At 34.1% G+C, this 25,442-nt stretch overlaps 1 protein-coding gene across 2 annotated transcripts in view; it reads left to right on the forward strand.

Annotated features, from left to right (window-relative positions):
- Positions 1-1,654: 1,654 nt before the first annotated feature.
- The window catches only part of LOC105285886 (decaprenyl-diphosphate synthase subunit 1), a 29,031-nt gene continuing 5,243 nt past the window's right edge, over positions 1,655-25,442 (forward strand). The window contains exons 1-4 of one of the 2 annotated variants that reach the window (XM_011350415.3): positions 1,655-1,813; positions 17,421-17,573; positions 19,961-20,094; positions 21,165-21,306. In XM_011350415.3, coding sequence (XP_011348717.1) covers positions 1,655-1,813; positions 17,421-17,573; positions 19,961-20,094; positions 21,165-21,306 — 588 coding nt within the window. The other variant, XM_026970209.1, reaches the window with a different exon arrangement.

Genomic DNA, 25,442 nt, shown 5'->3' on the forward strand with positions numbered 1-25,442 from the left:
TGGTTCTAAAAGTTGGAACCAATTATGTTCGATTGCTACTAACCAGTTGAGTCTGCTGAATGCGGCCAATCTTACGGGAAACGACGAGATCGGAAGGTGCTGTGCGTTAGCGCCCTCTCGAAAATATTGCGACCAAGGTAAGAAGTAGTACTGCAAAATAAATACATAATAATAATAGAATAATAATAAAAATAATAATAGAAAAATATAGTAAAAAAACTGACCAAACTGCAATACATATTCATATGCATTCACGAAGAATAATGATATAGAGATTTTTACATTTATGTTGAAAAGCAACAAAAGTATATTTATATTATTCACATACACATATCTCTTACGTTAATTGTTACACTTTCACTTTTATAATTCGTTAAATTAAAAGAATATTTTAATATTTTTTATTTATGTGCTCCAAACTGTTTAAGAAACTTTTATCTATAGTTTTGATGATTGTTTATTACTTGTAAATTGCTGTTAAAGTAATAGTTCTTTAGGTTTTTAATATCACAGAGTTAAGCTAGAGAAAATATTCTTTATAATTGAATTGCTATAATTAACAAATATGATTTGATAATTGAAAATGTTTTATTTCATCTATAGCAGTTATTTGAAGTTAATGGTAGGTAACATTAAATAATTATAATATTTTCATCAAAGAATATTTTGCAATATGGTTGCAATATACATATATTCTATATCTGACCTTTAGTATTCTCGCTTCAGGACGTTTCTAAATCTTCATTGCTTGTCATTGCAACGACATTCACGTTAATGTTACGTATGTACATACTCTTACGTATTGTATGTGCTGCATGAAGATAACTACTGTTTGTATGTACATCCCATTGTCTCGGTTTATATATCTCATGTATTGACGCATACGACTATTAAAGAAAAACAGCAATTTTGAAGAATTTATTTCAATGTCAAATTAGTATTAATGATATATAATTATTTATATAAATATAAAATTTAAATTATCAAATATATGATAATTAAGATTTTATTTAACATTAATTGATATATTAATATTTAAAAACTTAATATTAATTAATATTTAATGTTATCATTGAATATTAAGTAGAAAAATAATAAAAGAAAATATAACATTATGATATATAGAATATTATGAATCTGATTATATTAATATATAAAATCTTAATTATCACAAATAACGTATATAATAATTAATTATATATTATAGTATCAGATTTTATATAATCTTATCATTATATTTTTTAACTATTATTATTTATTTATATATAAATGTATAGTTAAATAAATAATTATAATTTAATTAATCATTTAATAATTTACGAATATTCACAACTTTAATGTAACCGAACGGATGACGAGTGCCGGCAGAGGCGCATCTTGTTGTTTCATTCTTTTTATGCTTTTATGGCGGACATTGGAAACGTCCCGGCGCGCGCATGCGCCTACGGCGATGCGTAAAAGGTATGCAGACGCTTATCTAAAGGTCGCGCGCTAGCTTTCATTCGTGGTTAGAGATAAATATCGGGTGGGATGGAAAAGGTGTCGGGCGTGGGGAGAGACGTGGTTTTTCGAAGTGTTGGTGGGATCGAGCGGGCAGTCGAAAGAGACTCGGACTACTTGGACAGTAGTAAGTCCGCTCACTATAGTCGTCGCTATGGCATGTATAGGGTCGGGTAGGCTTTGTGCTCATGTGGAGAAACTGTGCCAGTTCGGACATTTCACCCAATTACGGAGGAAAGTTTCGACAACGACATGTGTGAAATCGCGGCCGGTGATCTCCCGGACGAGCGGCACGCTCCTGCAACGATGCCAGGTACGTTTTTCCGGGAAATTCGGGCGCCGTTTTGACCAAGCTCGTTGGCGCCACCCCCGAGAGCGCGTCGCTCTGGTACCTAACGATTCGTCGAGCCCGATAAAATCGAAAAGACGCGCGGTTTCATTCAGTTTTCGCAATTCCCGGGTCCCGTTTCGAGGCTCCGTCAACATAACCTGCGCCCAGCGGTGACGATTGTCGTGACGTCTCGTCGCCTAGCTCGGTCGTCTCGCGAGATTAAAGCATCGACAGGAGCGCAGAATCCGGCCGATCGTGGGAACGACAGGCTTGCAGTGAGCATTCCTAAAGAATTTCTCATTAAACGCTTATCGGAATAAAAATTACATAACACGTGGATCGATTGCTAATTTCGAAAGATTACCATTTTCGGCACTTATATACAGGTTATGCAAATTTATCTCGCGAAACGTAGTGCCTGAAGGGATCAAAGAATTCGGTGTCTACATTAAATTATGCACGCATAACGGAATGATGAATAAATACGTTTCTACTCTGATACTTGTCAGCTGGTTCCAGCAGACGCCGCTATCGTCTGCTAGATAATGACGTTTTGCAGCGTCAAATGAGTAACATTTTTCTGACGAATATTATAAGACGTAAACTGAGCGAAGTATTTATAATCGTAATAATTCGTATACATTTCTATATTTTGTATTGTAACGAGAGGCTTAGTGGAATAGTAGGCGAAATTCTTACACGTTTTTAGTGACTACACTGACTTTAGAAGCGAAGCGCGTTGCCCGCTGCACGCATGCGCGTGTTTGAATGCACTAACCTATTTGTGTACGTTGCTTGTCACGGGTAGAAAATTGTTGTGCCAAATTCGAAGCAAGTTGAAATCACTGAATAATTTGTTATTAAAGATAAAAAACATGCACATTTGATTTACACGTCTACATTAAAAAATTACATTAAAAAATTATATTTGTTTAGATATACATGAGCATATGGATTATATAATGAGTAGTTAATACAAGAAATTTATTAAAAATTTCACTAAAGTAATGTTTGAATTTGTGTAATTACATGAGAAAAAGAAAACCGCAAAATAACTGGTATGTTAAAAACTTTTCTGGAAAAAATATTATTTTTTACGTTCGTCGTTATAATTTATGAGATTATTATATATATTTTATATAATTTTTTGCAGATCACACACGCACACACACACACGGTACATTCTTAAAATATTAGAGTTACAATTTTCGTCCTCTGCGATATACGAAAGCGAAATCGCAACTTTCTCGAATCGAAAGCGTTATAGAAGAAGCGAGGTTTTGAAACCTCGATGATCGATAGAATCGCCAATTCGTAGACGACTATTATAAATGACGTATTATGTAAGATCAAGCTAAACTGCTGCATCGGTAATCGCAGGATCGTTTCGTTCATCCGTCCATTTTTTTCGCAATAATTTATCAATAAGACAACGTAAATATTGAGTGAACGAACAAGACAACCGGTTGCACGATGAATTTCGAACCGTACTAGTGTAAGTAGGCTAACAGGCTTTGCGAGAGATACCTCTTGGAGCTCACTGGCACCGCGGCATCCGCGATCTTGACTTTCTCGGCTTGGCCAGTTATAGCGCGTCTCCACACCTGTTTTTACCGCGAGATTCCATGACTTTTACTTCTCTCGTGGAAGCGATACTTTTCGATCGATAGTGAAAACCGCAAAAGTCGAAATCTTCTGTCGTCTGTACATGAAAAGAGCTTTTTGTTTATGTATGTGCACATTGTTGAAAATACGTATAAAATCTTATTGGGTTACAAGATCTTATATATTATTTTATTATCACGTATTATAAGTATCTTATATATTCTTAGCACTTTATTTATTTCGTTAAAAAGTCTTTAAAAGTCTTTCTTGCTAAACGTCGTTTAGATGATATTTATCGATGGCATTTATTGACAAAACTAAATAGAAGAACAAAGATGGGAAATGAAGATTATAAGAAAAAGATAGAGATCCTGGAAGATTTATTAAATGTAGGAAAACAAAAAGATTAGCACTTTGATTATTAACATTTTAAGCAACAGTAACGACAATAAAATAAGACATGACAAGATCAAATGATTCTGGGTAAGCGGTTCCGTCTAGTAAGTTAGAAGAACAATTTTGATGGCAATTCTTTGAACACTTAACTCTTTATGATACATTTTACGACATAAGTTTACATGAACTTTTCTCACATTTACGCGACTCTGTTAACACGCTATATAAATTTGGTCCCGAACTTTCTGGACTATACATTAAGTTTTCTTGATGTAATAATTAAATTTGCCAGTAAAAAGTAGACATTGTAATGATATTTCCTACGGCTCTTACTTTTGCAAACATTATTCGAATATGATTTACTTCTAGAGAGGGTGTAATACTCCTAATTGACGCACCTACGCACGTGCAGGAATGCATGAATATTTTCACAATGCAATTCTTGTTAATGCAGCGAATTATTATGAGGCGTACTTAAAGAATTAGCATAGAACAACTGCGCCTCTTCTTATGAAATATGATGGTCAATTTCGCAGATAAAAGTATAATTAAGATAAACATTATGGTGATTATTATTCACCTACATACATACACATTACACCTTCTTTTATAATTTATATGAAAGACTGTCAGCTTGAACAGCCGAAATATATTCGACATAACATATTCTAATATCTGATCTTCATGAATATTCTCGCTTCGTGAGATTTATAAATCTTCATTATTCAATGACAGTCATTCGCAGGTCGCAAATGTATCAAATGAAAATAGTCGATAGTCGTCACCCAATAAGATACGTCTTGATTGCGACCCAATCTTGCGTATGTTAATATATTACTCGTATGTACATGCTGCATGAAGATAACTACTGTTTTTTAAGATTACAGCATTGTTTAGTCTCGGTTTACATATCTCTTGTACGACACACGAAAGATTCTCGGTATGCAAAAATCAAAACAAATAACGCATACGAAATGTACACTTTTTTCCTGTTTGTCCCATATATCTCTAATCATTTAATTTCGGTGTGGTTGATTCAAGTCTGAGATTTATCTTATTTATGTAGATATTACAGTTGTTAGTATTCGTGTCAGGGAGATGCTCACTTAAAGGAAGGACATATAAAATTGTTCGCAGGTGTTGTAACAGGATATTACAAAGAATGAGAATTCAGGATGCGGACCATGAAATTTTGTTTGTTTTATTTTGTGTCTTTTATTCGGCAAGATATCCACATCATACATCACTGCGGTGAATTATACTAATAATACAAAAATACACATGTTAATTAAAGAAATACACGTGTGGTCAGAATAAGTAATAAAATTAATTTAGTACGTGTATTTATAGCCAAATTTATGTCAAAACAGTTATAAAATAAGAAATTACAATGTTTATCTCTAATTTATACCTAAATTATATGTGTAAAAGACAATACGTATATGTGTTCCTTGAATTCCTCAGGAACATAGGGCCTCTGTAAAATATTATAACACTCAAACTTAATATAAACTTTAAATTAATAACATGTGGAAATTAATTAATTAAATTATTAAAACTTCAGTAAAAACTTATCATCAGAACTATGTCAATAATGAAGAAGTAAATCAAAGAGAATGCAAGATAAAATCTTTGTTTTTAAGAATTTATATAACTGTACTTTGCCGTCAAATAAATGATGTTTGAAGTTAAAAATATTCGCATTCGGGGATATATAATAAATTAGACGGAGTATGATGGAAATATAAAAAAATAATGGATAAAAAAAAAGTTATATATAATTTTATAAGATAGTAATATAATGTAGACACATATATAACAGATGTCATTTCATGTCATTTTCTAATCATATTTAAGTGCAATTAGAATATATGTATATTAATTAGAATTTGTTATTTTTTAAAAATGTTTTCCAAAACTGTGCGGAAACAATAACAGCCGTCGGCCTATTAAAGTATTCTCTTGAAGAAACAATGTACGCCTAATAATTGTGCCTTATTGCGAAAATGTGAGAGTAAAGGTGTCTTCGCGTTCAGGATGTAATTATCCGTATACATTATTATGTTATTAGAATTGATAATGGAACGGGTAATAACGGAAATTGGAAGATATGATCTTGAGATAGCATAAAAGAAGACTTGGTTTATGGTTAAAAATTTCGTATAAAAAAGCATAATACCGCGAAATTATTATGATTTAATCATCATTAACAGTATCATTAACAGTATTTTGAAAAATCTGTTTAGTAGAAAGTTCCAAACCTGAAACTCTAAAAGAGAAATAACGGTTTGATAAAATTATTTTATTTCATTTATATATTTATAGAATATTTCCTTTTTGGACGATACAATCTTTCTCGTGCTCAAAATATTTTTTACATATACATAGTTTATATTATATACTATTTTATATAATAATATTATTTAAAGGATTATTTGAATTATATACTTTATAAGCCAGAAGGAAACTAGCCAGAAACTAGATTTATAACTTTAATGTTATGTTAATACAAGCCAGCATTTTGTTGCTAATATTAGAAAAGAGATTTTGAAGCTTTTAATTAGCAGTTACGATGTACGAATATCTGTATGTGTGATATATTTGATTCGGAAGTGTCTATCTCAGACATAAAAGTATAAATGATACCGAGTATGAGTGATTCACCTGTACTTTCAAGTGCGTCAATTGATACGCTTGATGCATGAATAAACACCCTGAATTCGCAAGCGGTACAGTACCGTATTCTACAAAGCTATTGAGATAAGAGTAGCATTTTAATAGCTGAGATTTCATGTTAAGATATAATGATCATTATTCAGAATTATTCTATGAGAATTCTTTAGAATCCTGTGTAGAGAATCTTTAATACGTGCGTGTTACATAAAAATATTATAAATTTGTACACAGATAAACGTATTGCATAATATAATATAAGAAATATTAACTTACAAACAAAAGAAATTTATATTTTATAAATTAAATAATTATTCTATTAGCAAAAATATTATTTCTTAATTACTTACTTAATATTTGTGGCACACATAAAAAAGCTTTTTCTTTAGTCCTTAAAGTTTTCCAGCCCTTATAATATATTAAGTTATTTGAATAATTAATATCCATTTCTATTAATGATCGAGTACGTTGGTGATTTAAATCAATTCATCATTTCAGCTAATTTAAATGCTATTCATAACCGATTGAAACATTGAGAGTGTTCATTTAAAGGACCTACCTCATTCAAAACGTCTATGACATGTTTTCACGATTATCTTTCAGTCAATGATTATCAAACATTTAGTTTTTTGGTTTATATAACTGGTGATACGTAATCGATAATGAGATAGAATTTCAAATTCATTTGGATTTTTAAACATTCTGCAGCTGAAGCGATATCGTGCATTAGTTTTTATATTATTATTTATAAATCTTTTTATATGACAACCAGTTTCTCTTGGCAATAATATTTGCTTATAAAAATGTTTCTCGAGCTTATTATTACCTCAGAGAAACGATCTTCTTTACGAAGAAGTATACCGCTGTACATAGTAATTTAATTCGTTAGTTCCGGATTTTGTGTCTATAGCTCACTTTCATATCGACAATATCCGCTTTCTCGCTATCAATTATCATATACCATACGAATGCCATATTATACATTTATTCATGGGAAAATTATAAACTATTTAATAATTTAATAATGTAATATACGTTTAAAACAGCAATTATTAAACAAATAAAAGCAAAATTTACAGAATACAACTCTATACCTATATAAAAGTCGATAGTTAAAAAGCTCATTGAAAAAGAAAGTCATCTTTAATCATATATTAAAAATAATAGATTTAAGATTTGCGAATTAATTCAATTTAAAGTTATTTATAGACATTTTCAAATCCACCAATGCAATCACGCAATACGACAGTATCGTGAATGGAATTCCAGAGTTAGTCGGAATTCTACAATTTAAAGCAATTTAAAGCGAAATCGGACTCGCGCACTTTCACTAAAAAGAAAAGAAAAAAGTGTTCAAGATCTATCCACCTTGCCCTTGACTCACGCAGCGTTTCCGCATTTATAAAATGTAAATTTGTGAGAACGAACATTGCGCGAACCGCCTGTTAAGTCGGTCCGAGGACACTGGAGGAGACGTCGCAATGCACATAACGATCATTGATGCTACCTCATCCTGCAGTCAAATCGCGTCACGATTTCCAAGGCTTTACAGTGTCATGCAAAGGTGGATCGACAGCGATTCTTGAAGAGTGCGATATTACGGGTCGTTGACTCCACTATCTGTATCTCTTGTTGCAGGCTGTCGATTTCAATGAAAGTAATCTTGTAAAAAAATCAATTAGCAAATATCTCATGAAAAAGTTGCGACAACGTTTTTAACTTTCGTTACATTTTTCATGAAATCATGAAGTCATGAAATTTCCGTGATACATTTTCAGTTTTCTTTAATTACAAAAAAATAGCGAGATTATAAATTAAATTTCTCTACTTTGCGAAATTGTTCAATATTGGCACTTTTAAGTCCGATACTTGGGAAAACAATAAAATATAATAAAGACTGGTAACGAGTATAACCAACATCTGTACCGTGGGAAACGTATAATTGTGCAGGACACATGGTATCGATTCTTCCTTCGATGAAACGGCCAGTTTCTCCAAGACGCGAACGGCATGCAGGTGCCCTCGATACCCAAATGCGAGTCGCGGTAAAAGTTGAGCGATTACGTGCCACGTACTTGCTTTTAACTGTTGGACAACTTGGATACCTTCTTCGTCTCGCGCGGATTCTGATTCCAGTTTGCAAAAGCAAACGGAGGTTTATTGTATGATTTGTTGAACTCCGCCTTAAAATATCCAGCATCATTTTCTCTAACCGAAAATATATTTTTTAACAAACAGTACCAAGAAGTATAAAACATGTTTAAATTTAGTACGAGAATCAAAGCGGTGAGCACTGTGTCAGTAAAAGTATTAATTTCATTAAATTTTATAACAGGTATATAAAAACATAACAGTAAATAATTTAGATTACAAAACAGTTTAACTTGTTACATAAAATGCACTGTAATCTGTTGCACGATAACGACTTACAGATGATATAAATTGCGCCATTATTTCAAGCACGAACATAGGAATAACGAAAAATCTTAAATCTGCTTGTCAAGATACATTATGAATAATTTTCTAAAAAACCAGACAGAAATAACACTGAACTATTATAAAATCTATCTTTGCACGTATGTATGCGCGTACGTGTGTATATACGTGCGTTTTGTTCTTTTCATCGATATGATATATCGCACAAGGGAAGACTATTCCTAAAAGACCGTGTTGTTTCTGCTTGTGTGAACATGGCGAGCGCTTCAAGATCGAGAGTGAGATAAAACGTCTCATTGCGGAGAAATGTTAATAAAATCTCCAAGCTGCGCGCGTGGCCAATTTCACGCGAGAAGGAACCAGGAGGAGAAAGATCTTCGAAACTCTCATCAGATTCCTCTGAAACATTTGTTGTTTATTTTATCTCCTCTTCGATCTACAAGGCACTTTCCTCACAGACCTGTTTGGCAACTTGCCGCTTGTATAAACATATTGCCATTACAATATCGCGCTGTTGATGTACAATTTAATAATTGCTATTATAAACCTTAAATCGTATATCTGGTCAAAGACCTTTCCGAGCGGCATGGGATCACGTTATAAAAGATTGGGTCAAGGATATTCAAAGCTCTCACAGCGGTTTTTCTACGAGATGCTGCAATATGACACAGACACAGCCTGAGATCTTAATTGCCCATATTGCGATAAGCGCGTCGTGTGTGCGTGCAGTGATTGTTACTCTGATCCTGAGACGCGTTCGCGACAGAAATAATCCTGGAATAATGATTATGGTACTGATTACGAGATCTTCGCTTTCAAATTTTTCCCACAACAGCCTTGGGAATAGCCACGCGAGTAATTGACAGGCTAATGAATCAATTCGCTCTTCCGCGTTCGAAATGTTCGCGTGCATTCATTCGGCGAGTACGTGCTACTTAGCGACGAGTCTATTGCGAGAGGGAAAAGTGGATGACGATTGTTCACCACGGCAAAGCGTCTGTCGAAAGTTGTTAAGGAATGCCTAGTGACCTTGATTATCTAGCCATCCGGCTGCACAACATGAACGTGTCGTGACGCTGATGATAGCCTTCGCAAATTAATATCTTATAATATTAGATGAATACGATAAGCCACATTGTGTGTAAGAAGGTATTAAAGATGTGAAATGCCATGCTGGGATAGATTTACACTTACTAAGTCCCGAGAATAGTCGATGTAACAGGCAATTCGACGACGATCACGACATTTGCATAATCGAATTAGCATGGATGTAATGTGTCCGAAGCACAATGGTACCGTTCAGACGAGCTGTACCGTATCATATGTCACTCGAGTGACGTGATCCTTGTTTCCCATGAAATTGGGAAATATGCCAAATATTCTAAGCAAATATCCGCCGTATTAGTTTTCCTAGGATTTTGGAGCTAGTGCTCTGCGTGTGTGTGCATTAACGCTTTTGTAAATCGCCGTGCGAGTTCAATGACGTGTTCGAGAACAAATAGAAACTCTGATATATATTAATGAGCGAGGGGGTACATTGTACGCACTATTGCGTGCCGGCAGCTTTTACCATGCACCATGTACGGCGCACTCGCTCTTTCTCTTGGTAGCTGATACCGCTTATGGTTGACCATGCCGTGCCTAAACGCTACGAAGAACGTTAGATAATTGAAGTGAGAAATTCTTCAGTCATCATGCGTTTCACTGACATATTCGCCATAAGTCCGGTTGCTTTCTTCATTATTTTCTACTCAAGGATCCGGAGGAATCCAAGGGATCCTAACGCGAAGTCGTGAGAGCGACCTTGATTCCTGCGATCGGATCTATGCATTAGAGTATGCTGCACCGTTCATCGGAGCGGACATCAGCATCGATGAACATGGTGAGCGATTTCAAAATGTGGGTCGACCAACGCTCATGGAGAAAGTGTATTCTCCCACTCCACCGTGTGTCTTGACATTCGATATCGTTCTTTGAGAACGGTGAAGCCGCAGCGTAATGCGTTGGCGTAGCTTCTGCCTTCTTCTTCGTCCTTATTTCTTTAATCATTTTTAGTAACTTGGAAGATTCAGCAACATGGATTCCATGTGCTGTCCAACAGTTGCTCCTCGAGAGGAGCGTAAATCCTTCGCGTGACGTGTCATGTGTTAAGGGATCGCGTAGTGAGAACGTAATTTTGGAAGAGGAATTGAAGAGGAAAGAGGAATTATTAGAAAGCACCTACTATCGTCATAATTATCATTTTATTTTGCAACTGACTTGATGATATGAACATTCTTCTTAATTACATAATGCATTTTCGTCCGAGTGTCACATTGATGCAAATTTTGCAGCTTCGGAGGAATATCTACTAATTATAAAGAGAAGGTGAAAGCGTCCTTCGTTCCGGGTTGAAATTTCGCGTCGTCAGCTAATTCTTATGTCAGAGTCCGTGTCGTTCGTCACGCAGTCTGAACTTCAGCCTTGCACCTTTACGAGATACTTTACGAGAACGTGTCCAGCATGTTCGCAATGGGGGTTCTATGATACACAAGCCGTACCGGAACCATAAACGGATAAGAATAATAAACGCTAGAAGAATGAAATAAAGGAATCAAAATAGACACTAGATTTATGCTTGTTGTAAACATAAAGTATGATGGCAAGAAACTAGAGAAAAATGGTGCAAAATTATGCCTCGTAAAAACGAGATTTAATAATATGATAATAAGCTTAAAAAATATGGAATTTTTTTGAAAAATGGAAATTTAAATTACAGTTCTTCTGACATTTTCGTTTAAAAGAATATTCTTTTTAGTCCGATTTTGCCACAAAAATCTATCATTAAAGCTTAGCAAGTGACGAAAGCACATTGTAGACGAGATTTTCTTAAGGAGAAGGCTTTGTGATTCCTAAAAAACTTCCTAAAATATATTCTTCCCAGTTCCTGAAAATATTTATTAGCTAAAGAAAATGTTTACTCGCGGACTTTTCATTTGCGATTCTTTAGGTAACAAACAAACAAAAACCGATATATATCTTTTTACATTCGATAAACTCGGTGATCACAGAGGTCGAAGACTGTCATGATTATTTCTCCCTCTATATGGTGATTCCCGGCCAAGTTTATACGTCGCATTATCACAATCCACCTTGCGTCGGACAGAGTCCAGCTATGTAACCTGACTTTCTCCTCTTTCAGAAAGGCCAAACCTGACTATTCAATTTAAGACGATCTACGCCATTAACTCCACCCGATTCCCAACCCGAGAATTCCACTCGTGCATTTTACAATCGCCGCGCGATCGCAAGAGATTGCATTTAGCAAAGGCAGACTTTTAATCTCTGTTACATTGCGTTGCTTTCCTAGACGAGTTAGATAAAAATAACTTTAGGAAATATTTATGATAAGGAAATGCATTAATATGCATTAACATACATCAAATGCATCTGCGGCAGGTGTTAATCTGCGACAAATACTATTCTTGACTCATTTTTCTTTTTCACGTGTAAATTAGCTTTATTTAGCTGATAATCAGGATACAACTGCAGCAATCTTGTGGCAGAGAGATATTCGATCGAATATCTTAATAAATCATTTTGCAATACCAGTTTTACTTTTTGGATATACATATCGATATAACTCTCTGGTTTTTAATTAATTTACATTTATTTTACATTTATAATTAATTAATTTATTGAAATATATGGATGGATATACAGGGTGTCCCGGGTTTTAACCGACAAACTGCGGGAGCATATTCTACTAGTGGAAATAAGAAAAAATTCTTATATCGAGTTTGCTTAGAAATGCTTTATTGCAAAGTTATAAACCAATATTGAAAAGAAATATGAGATAAGTAACAACGGATTTTTTCACAAAAATAAAAATTATCTACGCAATGATTTCAAAACGTTGTCCTTGCACATCGATACAAGCTAGACATCGACGTAGTACAGAATTTGTTACAGTACGACATTCCTGAAAATTTTGTTGCATCTCGGTAACTGAATTAGTAATTCGTTGCTTTAAACCTTCAAGCGAGATTACTTCTGTACTGTGAACTTTATTTTTTAAAGTTCCCCATAAATAAAAATCAAGAGGCGTTAAATCGGGCGATCTTGGAGGCCAGAAAACCGGTCCTCCTCGACCAATCCAGCTATGAGCACAATGTTCGTCTAACCAGTTTCTAACTTGTCTAGCATAGTGCGATGGACAACCGCCTAACTGTGTCCAGCTGTTTTGGCGAAGATTTAAGATTCTTTCCGAGCGTCGTCGGTGTCTTAGAGCTGAACGAACATCATCATATTCATTCATAGGTCGAAATGAACCCAAATTACGTAATTGCAAATGGGTATTACTAAACACAGAACTATCTGGTACTCTCCTGTTAGGAAATCTACGTTGACACTCTCGTACGGCAGCTCGTGCATTTCCGTGACAGAATCCGTACACGAAATGAATATCAGTGTATTCCTCATTTGAAAACACTTTTGGCATTCTGATAGTAATTGCTAGTTGACACGACGATTGAAATCTAACGGCTACTGTTGTGAAAGTAACAATCATACTGAATCGTTTCAACATAGTGAACATGAATACACGTGAATACACATGACATAAAGATCTTCGACCTTCCAAATTCTACACTATGTTCCGTTGTTACTTATCTGATATTTCTTTTCAATATTGGTTTATAACTTTGTAATAAAGCATTTCTAAGCAAACTCGATATAAGAATTTTTTCTTATTTCCACTAGTAGAATATGCTCCCGCAGTTTGTCGGTTAAAACCCGGGACACCCTGTATATGCAATTTGGTGATAAATATGTTGTTTTTCACTTTCAATTATTTACATTATTATTAGCGATAAGCGATAAATCAGAAAATATTAAAACAACTTTGCACGATTATTTGTCTTCTCTGCAACGAACGTCGCAATTATTGGATAATGAACTATCAACAAAGTAATTGGTTTCAACGGCGAGAAACTCACGTTCCTTGGATAAAGCTCGCACAGCAGATATTGAAAACATTATTTTTCGTATGTTTTGGAATATAGCTCTCATGCATCGAGCAACAAGTGGCAACTAAAAGGCTTGACGGTTTCTGATGAAGAATAACGATAATATCATTGACAAACTAACTGATGAAATAGACAAATTAATTTTAGAATCTCCTCGCACGCAATATCTTTAATAGTCTGTAAAATGGTCGGTAACAGTTCCGAGTAAAGCTAGTTTTAGCATCAAGCCAGTTCACACTATGAATTTACTGGTGGAGAGTATTCGAGTCGAATTTAGGAAAGCCCCGATATGCTGCAGATTAGAGTATAAAAAACCGCTTCATTTGCTATACTACCTGTTACGTGACGCCACATGACTGGCAGCTGTCGTAATCGTTCCGATAGTGAACCGATCTATCTTCACCGACTTGTTAACAAAGCCAACGCAACTCTCAACAGGGGTAAATCAACCGTTGCATGTGCAGAGGGTATTATCGGTTACACGATAATTGAAATGCTTTTGCGAATCGCGCGCTCATGAATGGAAATCTCGCCATTGATGACGACATACCGATGCAGACGGCCCTGCCTGCAGATGATGGACCACTTTCACATCCAGCAACCGCAAGACACGGCCCAAATTTACATTTTTTATTACCATTAACTCTACTTTTCCACTTATTGCCCAACGCGCAAGAGCCACATTTCAAGAATGCACGAAAAATAATGTCTTTTGGTCTCGACATGAGCTTCTTCTCATCATCGTCGATGAAACCAATCGATTGTTGATTGTCCAATAATTGCGTCGTTCGTCGGACAAATAATCGTGCAATTCAGACATCAAAGAAAAACGTGTCACGCATAATTGGTCTTTTGCGCTCGTTTTTTGTGAACTAGCGATTTTCCTCGATGTTTAGCCTTGAAGTCGGGTGTACTTGCGGGAGAAGTAAAAGTTGAATGCAGTGAACTTGCTTATTGCTGCCACGGCTTGTTATCCGGGAATGTAATAAGTGGCCATGCGTGCGCATGGAAATCGCTAGACACGCATGGTCACGCATTAAATGCAATCGTTGCTCAATGTTTAATATCCTAAACACGGTGTCCATATGGTCCCAGATAAATAAATCTAGAACATCAGAGCGATAACCGACCATGAAATTGCCTGAAAAATTAGAAATAAGTTTATGATCTTTATCCTGTGAATGTATTGTCTTAAAATTGCACGAGTGGCTTTTATTATCCCACGTGAGTCTATATTGTTCATAAACGTACCCGAGAAGCATCGTGATGCTATAATCTATAGTAGGAAAATGTTATGCAAAAAGATACGAGTTGCTCAACACATTTGTAATATAATTTAATATAAATCTAAGTAATTGTCAAAAACATTTTATATCTTTATTTTATGTCTTGCACACGTGTTTTGTTCTTCAATCTTAAATTTGTAGGCGCGTTGTGTATAGAGAAGTATGTGTGTAGGTGTGTAGGTATGAGCGAAAGAATATTTGTGCATAAAGTCGGACTCGTTCAGTAATAAGAGCAAGCGAAAGGTCTTGATTTCCGGTACAATCTCCTGTACTAGATATTTTTTCATTCATTACCTATAATTATAATATAATCTTTTGTTTTTTATGGTTTTATGGGTTTTTATGGTTTATAGCGCGTTAAAACGATACAGTAAAACTGTCACAAAAAATTATATAGTATATAAAATATTCCTAACGCGAAATAGCGAAATCTTGTAAAACAGATAATTCTCCAGGATCATGCAAATTATTGTAATTATACGTGTAAACAGAGTTGAAAGGTTGCGAGAAATGACGTGTTGGCGTTTGCGACACGCTAACGACTCTCTGAAGATTGATGCAGTGTACTTCAGTTATTCTCCGTTTGTATGTCGGATGCACAAGGTTGCCGATCTCCAACATTTTTTATTACAGCAAACATGCACATGCATTCTTACACTTGTGATAGTATTACCTTGTTACTTCGTATATTGCCTTCTTACTTTGCAGTCTCAATTAGCTGGTAAATGGACCGTTATAAGCAAACGATTTTGACACAACCTAAAAGAAACAGTTTCTTTTATATAAATTTTTATAATATACAATTGGTTCTACACTTAAATTATTTTTATACAAATATATATATATATATATTTAAATATATACATATTATTCGGTGTGAAACGATCAGCCATATCTAACCGCGTCAATCCGCTAAATGTCAAGAAATTATAGAACGTAGATTCGCGATGAAAGGAAACATCGCTGTGTACAGAGAAAGAAAACAGCGAAAGAATGTAGTCTTCCTTCAGCTTTGCGTAGAAACGCCAGTTATTAGTAAATCTGCGTTCCATTGCTATGAAACGAGCCAATAGAAAACATTAAAACAGGTCAATAACATTATAATGTGGCTTCTAGGCTGAATATGAAATCACATACGTGTAGACAATCATATTCTGACCGCACGTGCAGTATATAATGTCTATTTCTAGCATTACTGGTCTCATGAAGAGAACATATATTATCTCATCTTGAGACTCAAATGGCTACATTTAGCGCTAAACGTCGATCTATACCTAGACTTATGAATACTGGCAAAATTTAAGGAAGCTACGTTGAAAGATAAATTGAGAATAATGAAACGTTTTGTGCGATAATTCTACATATTAGATATTTTTCCGTTCCTTTATACATTGAGAACATTTGCTGTATGTATCTAGCGCATAGCATGCAGTCGATCAATCTTAATCAGTGCGTTTTTTCTTTTTCTTTTGGAATAGAAAAGCATCGTGTTGCAGTGGACGTGTTGCGAGAGTAGTAGTTGCTTGAATAAGGTCAGACCGGCGACAGTAGTAAATAATACGTTAAGTCAGACTTTACATGTATATTACCGGAAGATATCTCTGTTCTCGTGTGTGCACTAAATATTGTGATGACAATAGTATGCACTAAATAGTTACTCTTTAAATAGTTCAAATTAACTGTTACATTTATCATTTCATCTTGTCGAGCGGTTTATGTAGCACAACTCTTACTTTTCCATAAGACTCTAATAATTCATGATCATTATTAGAATTATCTAATAGTGAGATCAGAACATAACTATATCGATATGTCGATTTTAAGCGACAATTCAATTGTTGTTTTTGAGATAATTGTACTGCTCTTTATGTAGATAATACAATATATATCTTTCGTGATTTTGGTAATACACATTATTTTACTACAAAACATAGAAACAATTTAATTACTTTATATGAATGCATATATATAAATTTAAAAAATTACATAAATATTTAATAAATTATTTAAAATAAATAGAAATATTTGTAATATACAAAGAGAGAAAGATATATATTTGACAGTCGGTGTTTTAAGCTTGGATAAAGCAAATATGTATTCCGATGGCATTGCGTAATTAATCCTTACGACATAAGTTTACGGTCAATATTTGACGTAATACATAACTTTCTTTTTTTTCATTTACAGAACAAAACGAACACGCAAGACAGCAGGATAAATCTCGCGAGAGCAACGAGCACTATGCAAACGCAGATGCCTGGATCTTTGCCCGATTACCAAATCGATCCTTATAGGCTTATAGAGGATGACCTTAAGGACATATTCGACGAAATACGATTGGTAATGACTTTTTACTTTAATCGCATTTAATATTGTAAATCAAGTCCTTTCTTGGCTAAATAGCTGAAATAAACTATTTGATTGATACTTTAATCATATTTAGAATTGTGAAATTTACTTTCTCGGTTTCTCTCTCTTTCTTTCGGGCATAATCATGAAATAAGAAAACCGCAGTTTTGTACAGCGTATTGTGCTGACTTCCGAGAGTTACGTATTAGATAAAAATTTTCTGTTTTTTTTATGTATAATAATCAAGTAATGAAGCATTATGTATTTTCATAGCAGGCGCATATAAAATATAACACGTCGATTTATATTAATAAATTAACAAATTATACGAAATAAATTTAATGTATATGTTGCAATGCAATAAAAACGAAACGCGAGACAAAAATGTATCAGACTTGATTCAATTATATCGATTTTTTATCTAATTCTGTTTATATTTTGTAAATATCGTTGTTTCGCATTACAACATTAGTAACCGTAACAATTGCGTAAAGTCGATGAACATTACGTCATCCCTTTCGAGAAACACACACAATACACGAATCAGTTATGTAAAAGAAGCCGAAGGCTACTAATGTCCACAAGGTGGCGATTATCATTCTCTTGTACAGCCTCGAGAAATATTCGGGAAGTAAGAGCGCACTGTATAATAGCTCTTTATGTAATTGACTTCATCGATATTACGCATGCAGAATATTGTGAAATTGTGAAATGGCCAACGTAGGACGAGTCCAGTGGTGCGGCAAAAATGCGTGTATCAAAACGGTGTGATTATAAAAGATTGCATAACCGAATCACTTTACTTTTACACGATTTCGTTAGATCCCGTCCATTAGCTCAGGCTAAACTTAGGTAACACGTTTCCTCCAGTTGCAAGGAACAAAGCTAAAACGATCTTCATTGCCAATTGTCAGGCAAAAAATAAGGAAGAATAAATTTTTCGAGGAATTTCTTGAAAGAGACTCTCCTTTACTATGTCGTACGCGTACTAATGTCCGTATACTGCTGCTCTCTTGTCGGTGAAAGACATTTGGTGTTGCCTAACGACATTCCCAATTTTTCGGCTACAAGAACTATCGTTAAAAAAACGCCTTTATAAATATTGATGAAGTGCCGTGCAATTTTCACGTGACAGCACCTCTGCTTAAGGCGCTTCGGCCCGCGAGCGAAAGCAGCTCGACTTCACCGTCTGCATATGGTCGAGAGAAGAACTTTTACTCGCGATCACCGTTCACGTACGTCGCACAGTGTGAAATTTGCCCAATCTATGAGCGTGGAATCCTATCTATCTGATTATCATCAAGGAATCGATAGGCAATATGTAATACTTTATTTTTCCAAAATTATTTACATAATTGAAATAAAATATTCCGAAATTCACAGGAATACTAATCGCATACACATAGAAATGTATATAATCGATTTTTATATAATTAAATATATGCAGAGGGGGAACTTTTCTCGCAAGTTATATAAACAAATTTTTAGTTACGGAGATTGTTGATCCTTCTATCCTGAACGATAGAAGCGATTCGACAAGAGTAGACGTGAGCGAATGTTGGTGAAACAAAAGAAATCGGATTCAACGAACCATCATAATCTCAACGAACGTCGTTGATTTGAGGAAAGTTAGAGAAATCGGGCATTTGAGTTGCAAACGCAGCATCGATGCCTGGACGATGTCAGATTAGAGGAAAAGCGAAAAATAGCGGTGATGTAAGTGCGTCAAAGTCCAAACGTAACTGGCAAATTCTTCTATGAGTTCCTGCTGAGACTTTGGACAAGTCCCAGCAGGAACTTTCAATTGATGCCGCGCCTGGAATTTGAAGCAACTTGCCTGAACGACGACGTCCTTCCTTGCCCATTGCAACGGAGACAATTGTCTGACGCATATTTAATCCGTGGATCGTGGAACGATTTCCGATACTGTAGAAAGAACGAGAGTTCTGGGTTTCTCTTTTGGTTACGCGCTCTGCCTCCCAAAGTCACTGCGTGCACAGAGAAATTTTCGAAAATGCTTACATAAACTTGCATATCTTGAATAACGTATTTAATTATAGATGCATAAAATAATTTTTTTATAATAAATATAATCAAGAATGTACGTGAATGATTCTTTAATCGTAGTTGATCGAGGAAAGAGATAAATTCCGCAAATTGTGTATTGAAGAAAAACAATTTTATTATTACAGAATTTGATCTATATTAATATTATAACTTAAAAATAATAAAAGAAATTTGTGTGTCTTTTCGGTCTAAACATTATTTCATATATATTATATAATAAATATCTTGATAATGGAGACATTGAGTAATTCTTTGAGTTCTTGATTTATATGAATTTAAATACATGTGAATTGTTTTTTATTTTATTTCAGGAACTTATTAATAACAATACGCAAGAAGAGTTGCATCCTATAAGCACATATTATTTCGATGGCCAGGGGAAAGCAATACGTCCGATGTTTACTATACTGATGGCACGAGCTATTAATTATCACAACGGAAGAAAGTGAGTGAATTTTTATAAATATTCACAGGATTATCAAATAATTATTATTAAAATTTTGATAAAAGTACTGCAGATTTTGTGTTGTGTGTGTGTGTGTGTATGCTTGAAATTATCAAGTTTTAATTGACGTAATTCTCTCTATATACATGATTAATTAAAATGTTATTTACGCTTTTCAAAGAAATAGATGAATAGTAATAAACAAATGCACAATTAGGAATAAGAAAACATAAATGTAAAAACGGAATTTGATAAACGCAAAACTATTAATACTCTTTATATTATTGTTTTTTTATCCTTATTAACAACATTGACGAGAATCTTCTTAATTTATTTATTATCTTGTACAAAGTGTCAGAAATAATGTTTGTGTTCTTAATTATATAATTTTACAAAACTATGTTTAATTAATATGTATATTGTAAATATATGGATCCATTCACAATATAAAGACAATGTGTTACACAAAATCTATAATTATTAACATTTTAAGAGAATTGAGTCATTTTGTTGACGCTAGAACGCAGCATAATGACTCTCTATAAATATGAAAACATATGTTTTCACGGCGTTTAGAAAGCATTAAAAATGCCGACGAAGTAGTACGTCAGAAACGGATCTTTATGAAAGTGGCGTGTGTGAGGACGAATATGAATGAGAAGTCTCATGAATGAAAACTGCTGCAATATACATCATAACATACGTTTTAATAATTTTGAAGATAGTAAACATGATGAGCTACATATTAATTAGTCGAGATATATTATAACTTTCAGCAAAAACAGTGATTTATATATGACGTTAATTGCTCACGATTAATTTTTTTAATTTTTTTAATTTTTTCAATTTTTTGCATGTCTCAAAAGATGATAAATTATACTACACAAAGAAATTGCGATTAAGAATTGTAGATTCAGTTAATAAGATAAAGAATTTTTAAAACTTCTTCTGTTCTGTTAAAGAATAAAAAATACGATACTTTTAAATCATAATTTTAATTTTGAATTCAACCAGTCTTCATAAATTACTGTTTTTATTATTGTTCAACAAAAAATTCTTTTCTTCTTCAGTGATCTCTCACATTCGCAACGGCAAATAGCAATGATCTCCGAGATGATCCACACTTCTTCTTTGTTGCACGACGACGTGATTGATCAGTCGGACTTCCGTCGAGGCAAACCATCGGTTAATGTTGTCTGGAGTCAAAAAAAGGTAAACTAAAAAAGGTAAACTAAATCTTATTTTCCTATTTACGAATCTGATTATTTTTATACGCGTATTATTTTATTATTTAGCCTTTTTTGTTGATTTTTCAAAACTGACGTTTTACTTTTGCTACAAATTTTCTTGAAAGTGAGTACTGTGCAATGATCAGTAATGTCAATGATGGAAATCTCTCTCTCTCTCTCTCTCTCTCTCTCTCTCTTTCTCTAAAATACCACAGAAGGAAAGAGGCTAATGCGATTCATGGTCGAAGACCGGTCTCACATGTGCTTTCTAGATTTGGAACCGGAAACGATATGGTTTCTGGTTGTACGCCTCCGTTATGGTCATCGGAAAATTCGAGACCGACGCGAGAGGGGAATTGATTTAAAGTTATTGGACATATATGGGCAATACAAAACTTTCGAAAGTTGTTCGGGTATGAGTCAATCAACTTCGTGGAACTGTATGCATTTAAGTCAGAACATGAAATGACAGGTAACGTGTAATATCGGGATTAAAAAATTCAACTCTCAAATTACTTCGTTAATGTACAATCGCAATTGCGGAACAGCTTGAACTTTGTTCGCGTTTTCATACACGACGCAGTTGAAAAGCGTTTTAATTTACTATTAGGTTTGATGAGTAATTAAATATTACTATATTTATAATTTAATGACTTTCAATTGGCGTCACGGACAACCTGTTTTTATTGACATTGATTAAGATAAAAGAAGTAAAACGAGAATATTTGATAGCGCTATATCAAAAACGCGTGAAGCTGATGATTCATGAACGATATTGCATTCGCTTTCTTTCTCTTAGTTAAAAACTATCTGTAATTGTACATTTCTTCTCTGCAAGAAACTGTGGACCGTCTAAGGAATTTGTTTGATCCAGTCAGATTAATGCAGTTAAATATTTCAGATACTTAAGAATGATTAAAGCGTAATATTATTAACAATTTTGTCAAAATGAAATGAGAAGAAGTTCTTGCGCTATTCCATAGACTGTGGTTGCAGGAAAAATGCTTACATAAACGTGCATCCTTAGTGATAAGTCTTGTTGCAAAACTTATCGAACTACATATTGCAATTTAAAAAAGTAATAAATAAGACATTTAAGATATCAATGTATCATGAAGGTCTTATTATTTATTCGATTATATCTCAAACAAGTCTCGTTGCAAAACTACATATCACAAGACCAATTTAAATCGAAAAATAATAAGTAAGACGTTTAAGATATCAATATATCATGAAGGTCTTACTTATTTTTCCGATTATATCTTAAACAAGTCTTGTTGCAAAATTACATATCGCAAGACCAATTTAAATTGACAAAATAATAAATAAGACATTTAAGATATCAATAGGTGTATCATGAGGGTCTTACTTATTTTTCCGATTATATTTTAAACAAGTCTTGTTGCAAAATTACATATCGCAAGACCAATTTAAATTGACAAAATAATAAATAAGACATTTAAGATATCAATAGGTGTATCATGAAGGTCTTACTTATTTTTCCGATTATATTTTAAACAAGTCTCGTTGTAAAATTACATATCGCAAGACCAATTTAAATTGACAAAATAATAAATAAGACATTTAAGATATCAATAGGTGTATCATGAAGGTCTTACTTATTTTTCCGATTATATTTTAAACAAGTCTCGTTGTAAAATTACATATCGCAAGACCAATTTAAATCGACAAAATAATAAGTAAGACATTTAAGATATCAATAGGTGTAGGGGAGACCGGGGCTCGTTGGCACAAGAGGCAAGTTGGCATTGCGTTCAATTAATAATGTATTTGTGGCAAAAAAAAACTATAAGAAAGTTACTTCAAAATAACTCTTTCATAACGTAGATACTTTTCTCAAAGTTTCATTTAAATAAAAATGTATTATAATAAAAACAAGGAACATTCTGATTCAAAAGCAGCCAAGTAAATTTTTGAGCATTTCAAACTTTCGTATTAATATTCTTTAGCTTGAGAGAATAAATCGAAGTATCGCATTATTAGTTAAAAGAAATGTTTCTGTTACTGTCAGCACATGTTATTTTGAATAATGACAATAATTATTTATAATAAAATGATTTAAATCAAATGTATGTAGAGCTGGGGTACGTTGGCTCAAATTTTATGGGGTATGTTGGCTCATAGCATTAGCATAGCATTAGATTAGGTACGTTTATGTATTGTTGCTGTGTGAGAAGTGAGAACATACCTACGATCCTACGATTGCTATAGTATTTAGAAGTGATACATAGAAGATTAATTGTAAGTAACTTTATATATGTATAATATGAGACTGCTAGAACAATTCTATGCGTGTATATAAATAATAATGTAACCTCAAATCTAATTGTAATTGTTGTAATTATCGACGCAGAGCCAACTTATACCGTGATGTATGTCAATTTACCCCACTATCGGGGCAAGCTGGCTACAATGCAATACGTTCGTATCTCACTCATTACAAAAAAACTATGCAGTATACAGGATCGTTTCTGGCGTGGAAATGTAGAGAAAGGTTTGCTCTATCATATTAGTACAGTTTCATTACTATAATTAGTTGTTTAAAGAGTCGAATGACGAAATTATAAAAATGGTGCCAACGAGCCCCGGTCTCCCCTATCATGAAGGTCTTACTTATTTTTCCGATTATATCTAAACTGATCTTGCAACATGTAGTTTTGCAACAAGACTTGTTTAAGCATTCCCAATTCAATTGTACTCACAGATACCGTAGATCTTGATACCACGCAGTAATGCATCATTGTGAAATGCGACGACAGTTTACGACGACATAAATATCTTTTATATTTTACATAAATCGTGCTCAATAATCATCGTAAAAAAACATGAACATAAAATATAAATAAAAATACAATTTGCGTACTATTCGCTGGAATAATATGCACGAATATTTGTAGAAGTCTATTAATAAAGTCTCATGACCATAACAACGTAATATTGGCGGATAATCCAAAAGTAATTTACGGAGAAAAACGTTCACCGATCAAATATATCCAATGTGAATCGAGGCGAGGATCCGGTACAAGCGTTGAATTAACAAATTGTGCAATAGACTCGCATAGCACCGCTAATCGAAAGCATAGTACCGCTAATCGAGAGGACTCTTGCCGAAGTATATATAATAGTTATCTTTGAGTAACACCTATCAACAACAAGATCACGTGCTGTACTGCGTGATAATGTAAACCGTGTTTTTACCCTTTCTCTTATTTTTTATTTCGTTAAACCAATGTGCATTCCGCACGTGCAGCAATGTTGCGCTGAAGAATGGCCAATCCCAAGATGTTTCCCGGAGATAATGTTAACCAGAATTAATGCTCCTCGTGGACTCCAGGTGGACCATTGCTTTCTGCGCTGATTCATGTTCGTTTAGCGAAACGTCGCTTCGGACGTAATTGCAAGAAAGTATCGCTGGGACGAACGAGCGCGTGTCATTGCGAGGGAAACCCCCTACCAAGTGTCTTTTGCTTTATTGCGACTAAGGTGCGTGAAAATAAGGCGACGCATCGGCGATGCCGGATGTGAAACTCGAAATTACGAGCCGTTTGTCGTGTCACCTCAACCATTGTCACATCGGCCAGCGAAACGATTTTCCGTCAGCGACTCGTTTTGCTCGGCTAAAGTATTATTTAAGATGATAGTTTGGAAGCTTGTTCTCTTCTTATACAAGCTGTTGCAAAACCATCAGACATTTCTTCTTTACGGATTCCCTTTCATTGGCCTGGATACAGTCAATAAGAAAAATCTTCCTTTAATTACGATAGTTATAGTTTTCTATTAATAATCAAGGAGCTAATGAATTCTAATAAACTGAGCTTCATAAAAGAATATAATTGATGAAATCATATTCGCCAGCCAATATGAAATATTAAGGCTCCTGGATTGTCGCGGCCAATCTTGAATTATGATGTGAGAGGCGAGAAATGACACGCTGAGAATTCTTGCGTGCCATTTCCAAATAAAAAGACTTTCGCACAAAACAACACTTTAGATCGCTTTAGCATACTTCTAAAGTAGTCTGGAAACCTTTTCTGTTGATAGTCAATCAGTAGTAAAATATTGTAGTCGTAAAATGACTGTGATATATAAATAATCGTG

The sequence above is a fragment of the Ooceraea biroi genome, chromosome 6 (genome assembly GCF_003672135.1).
Source record: "Ooceraea biroi isolate clonal line C1 chromosome 6, Obir_v5.4, whole genome shotgun sequence".
Lineage (NCBI taxonomy): Eukaryota > Metazoa > Arthropoda > Insecta > Hymenoptera > Formicidae > Ooceraea > Ooceraea biroi.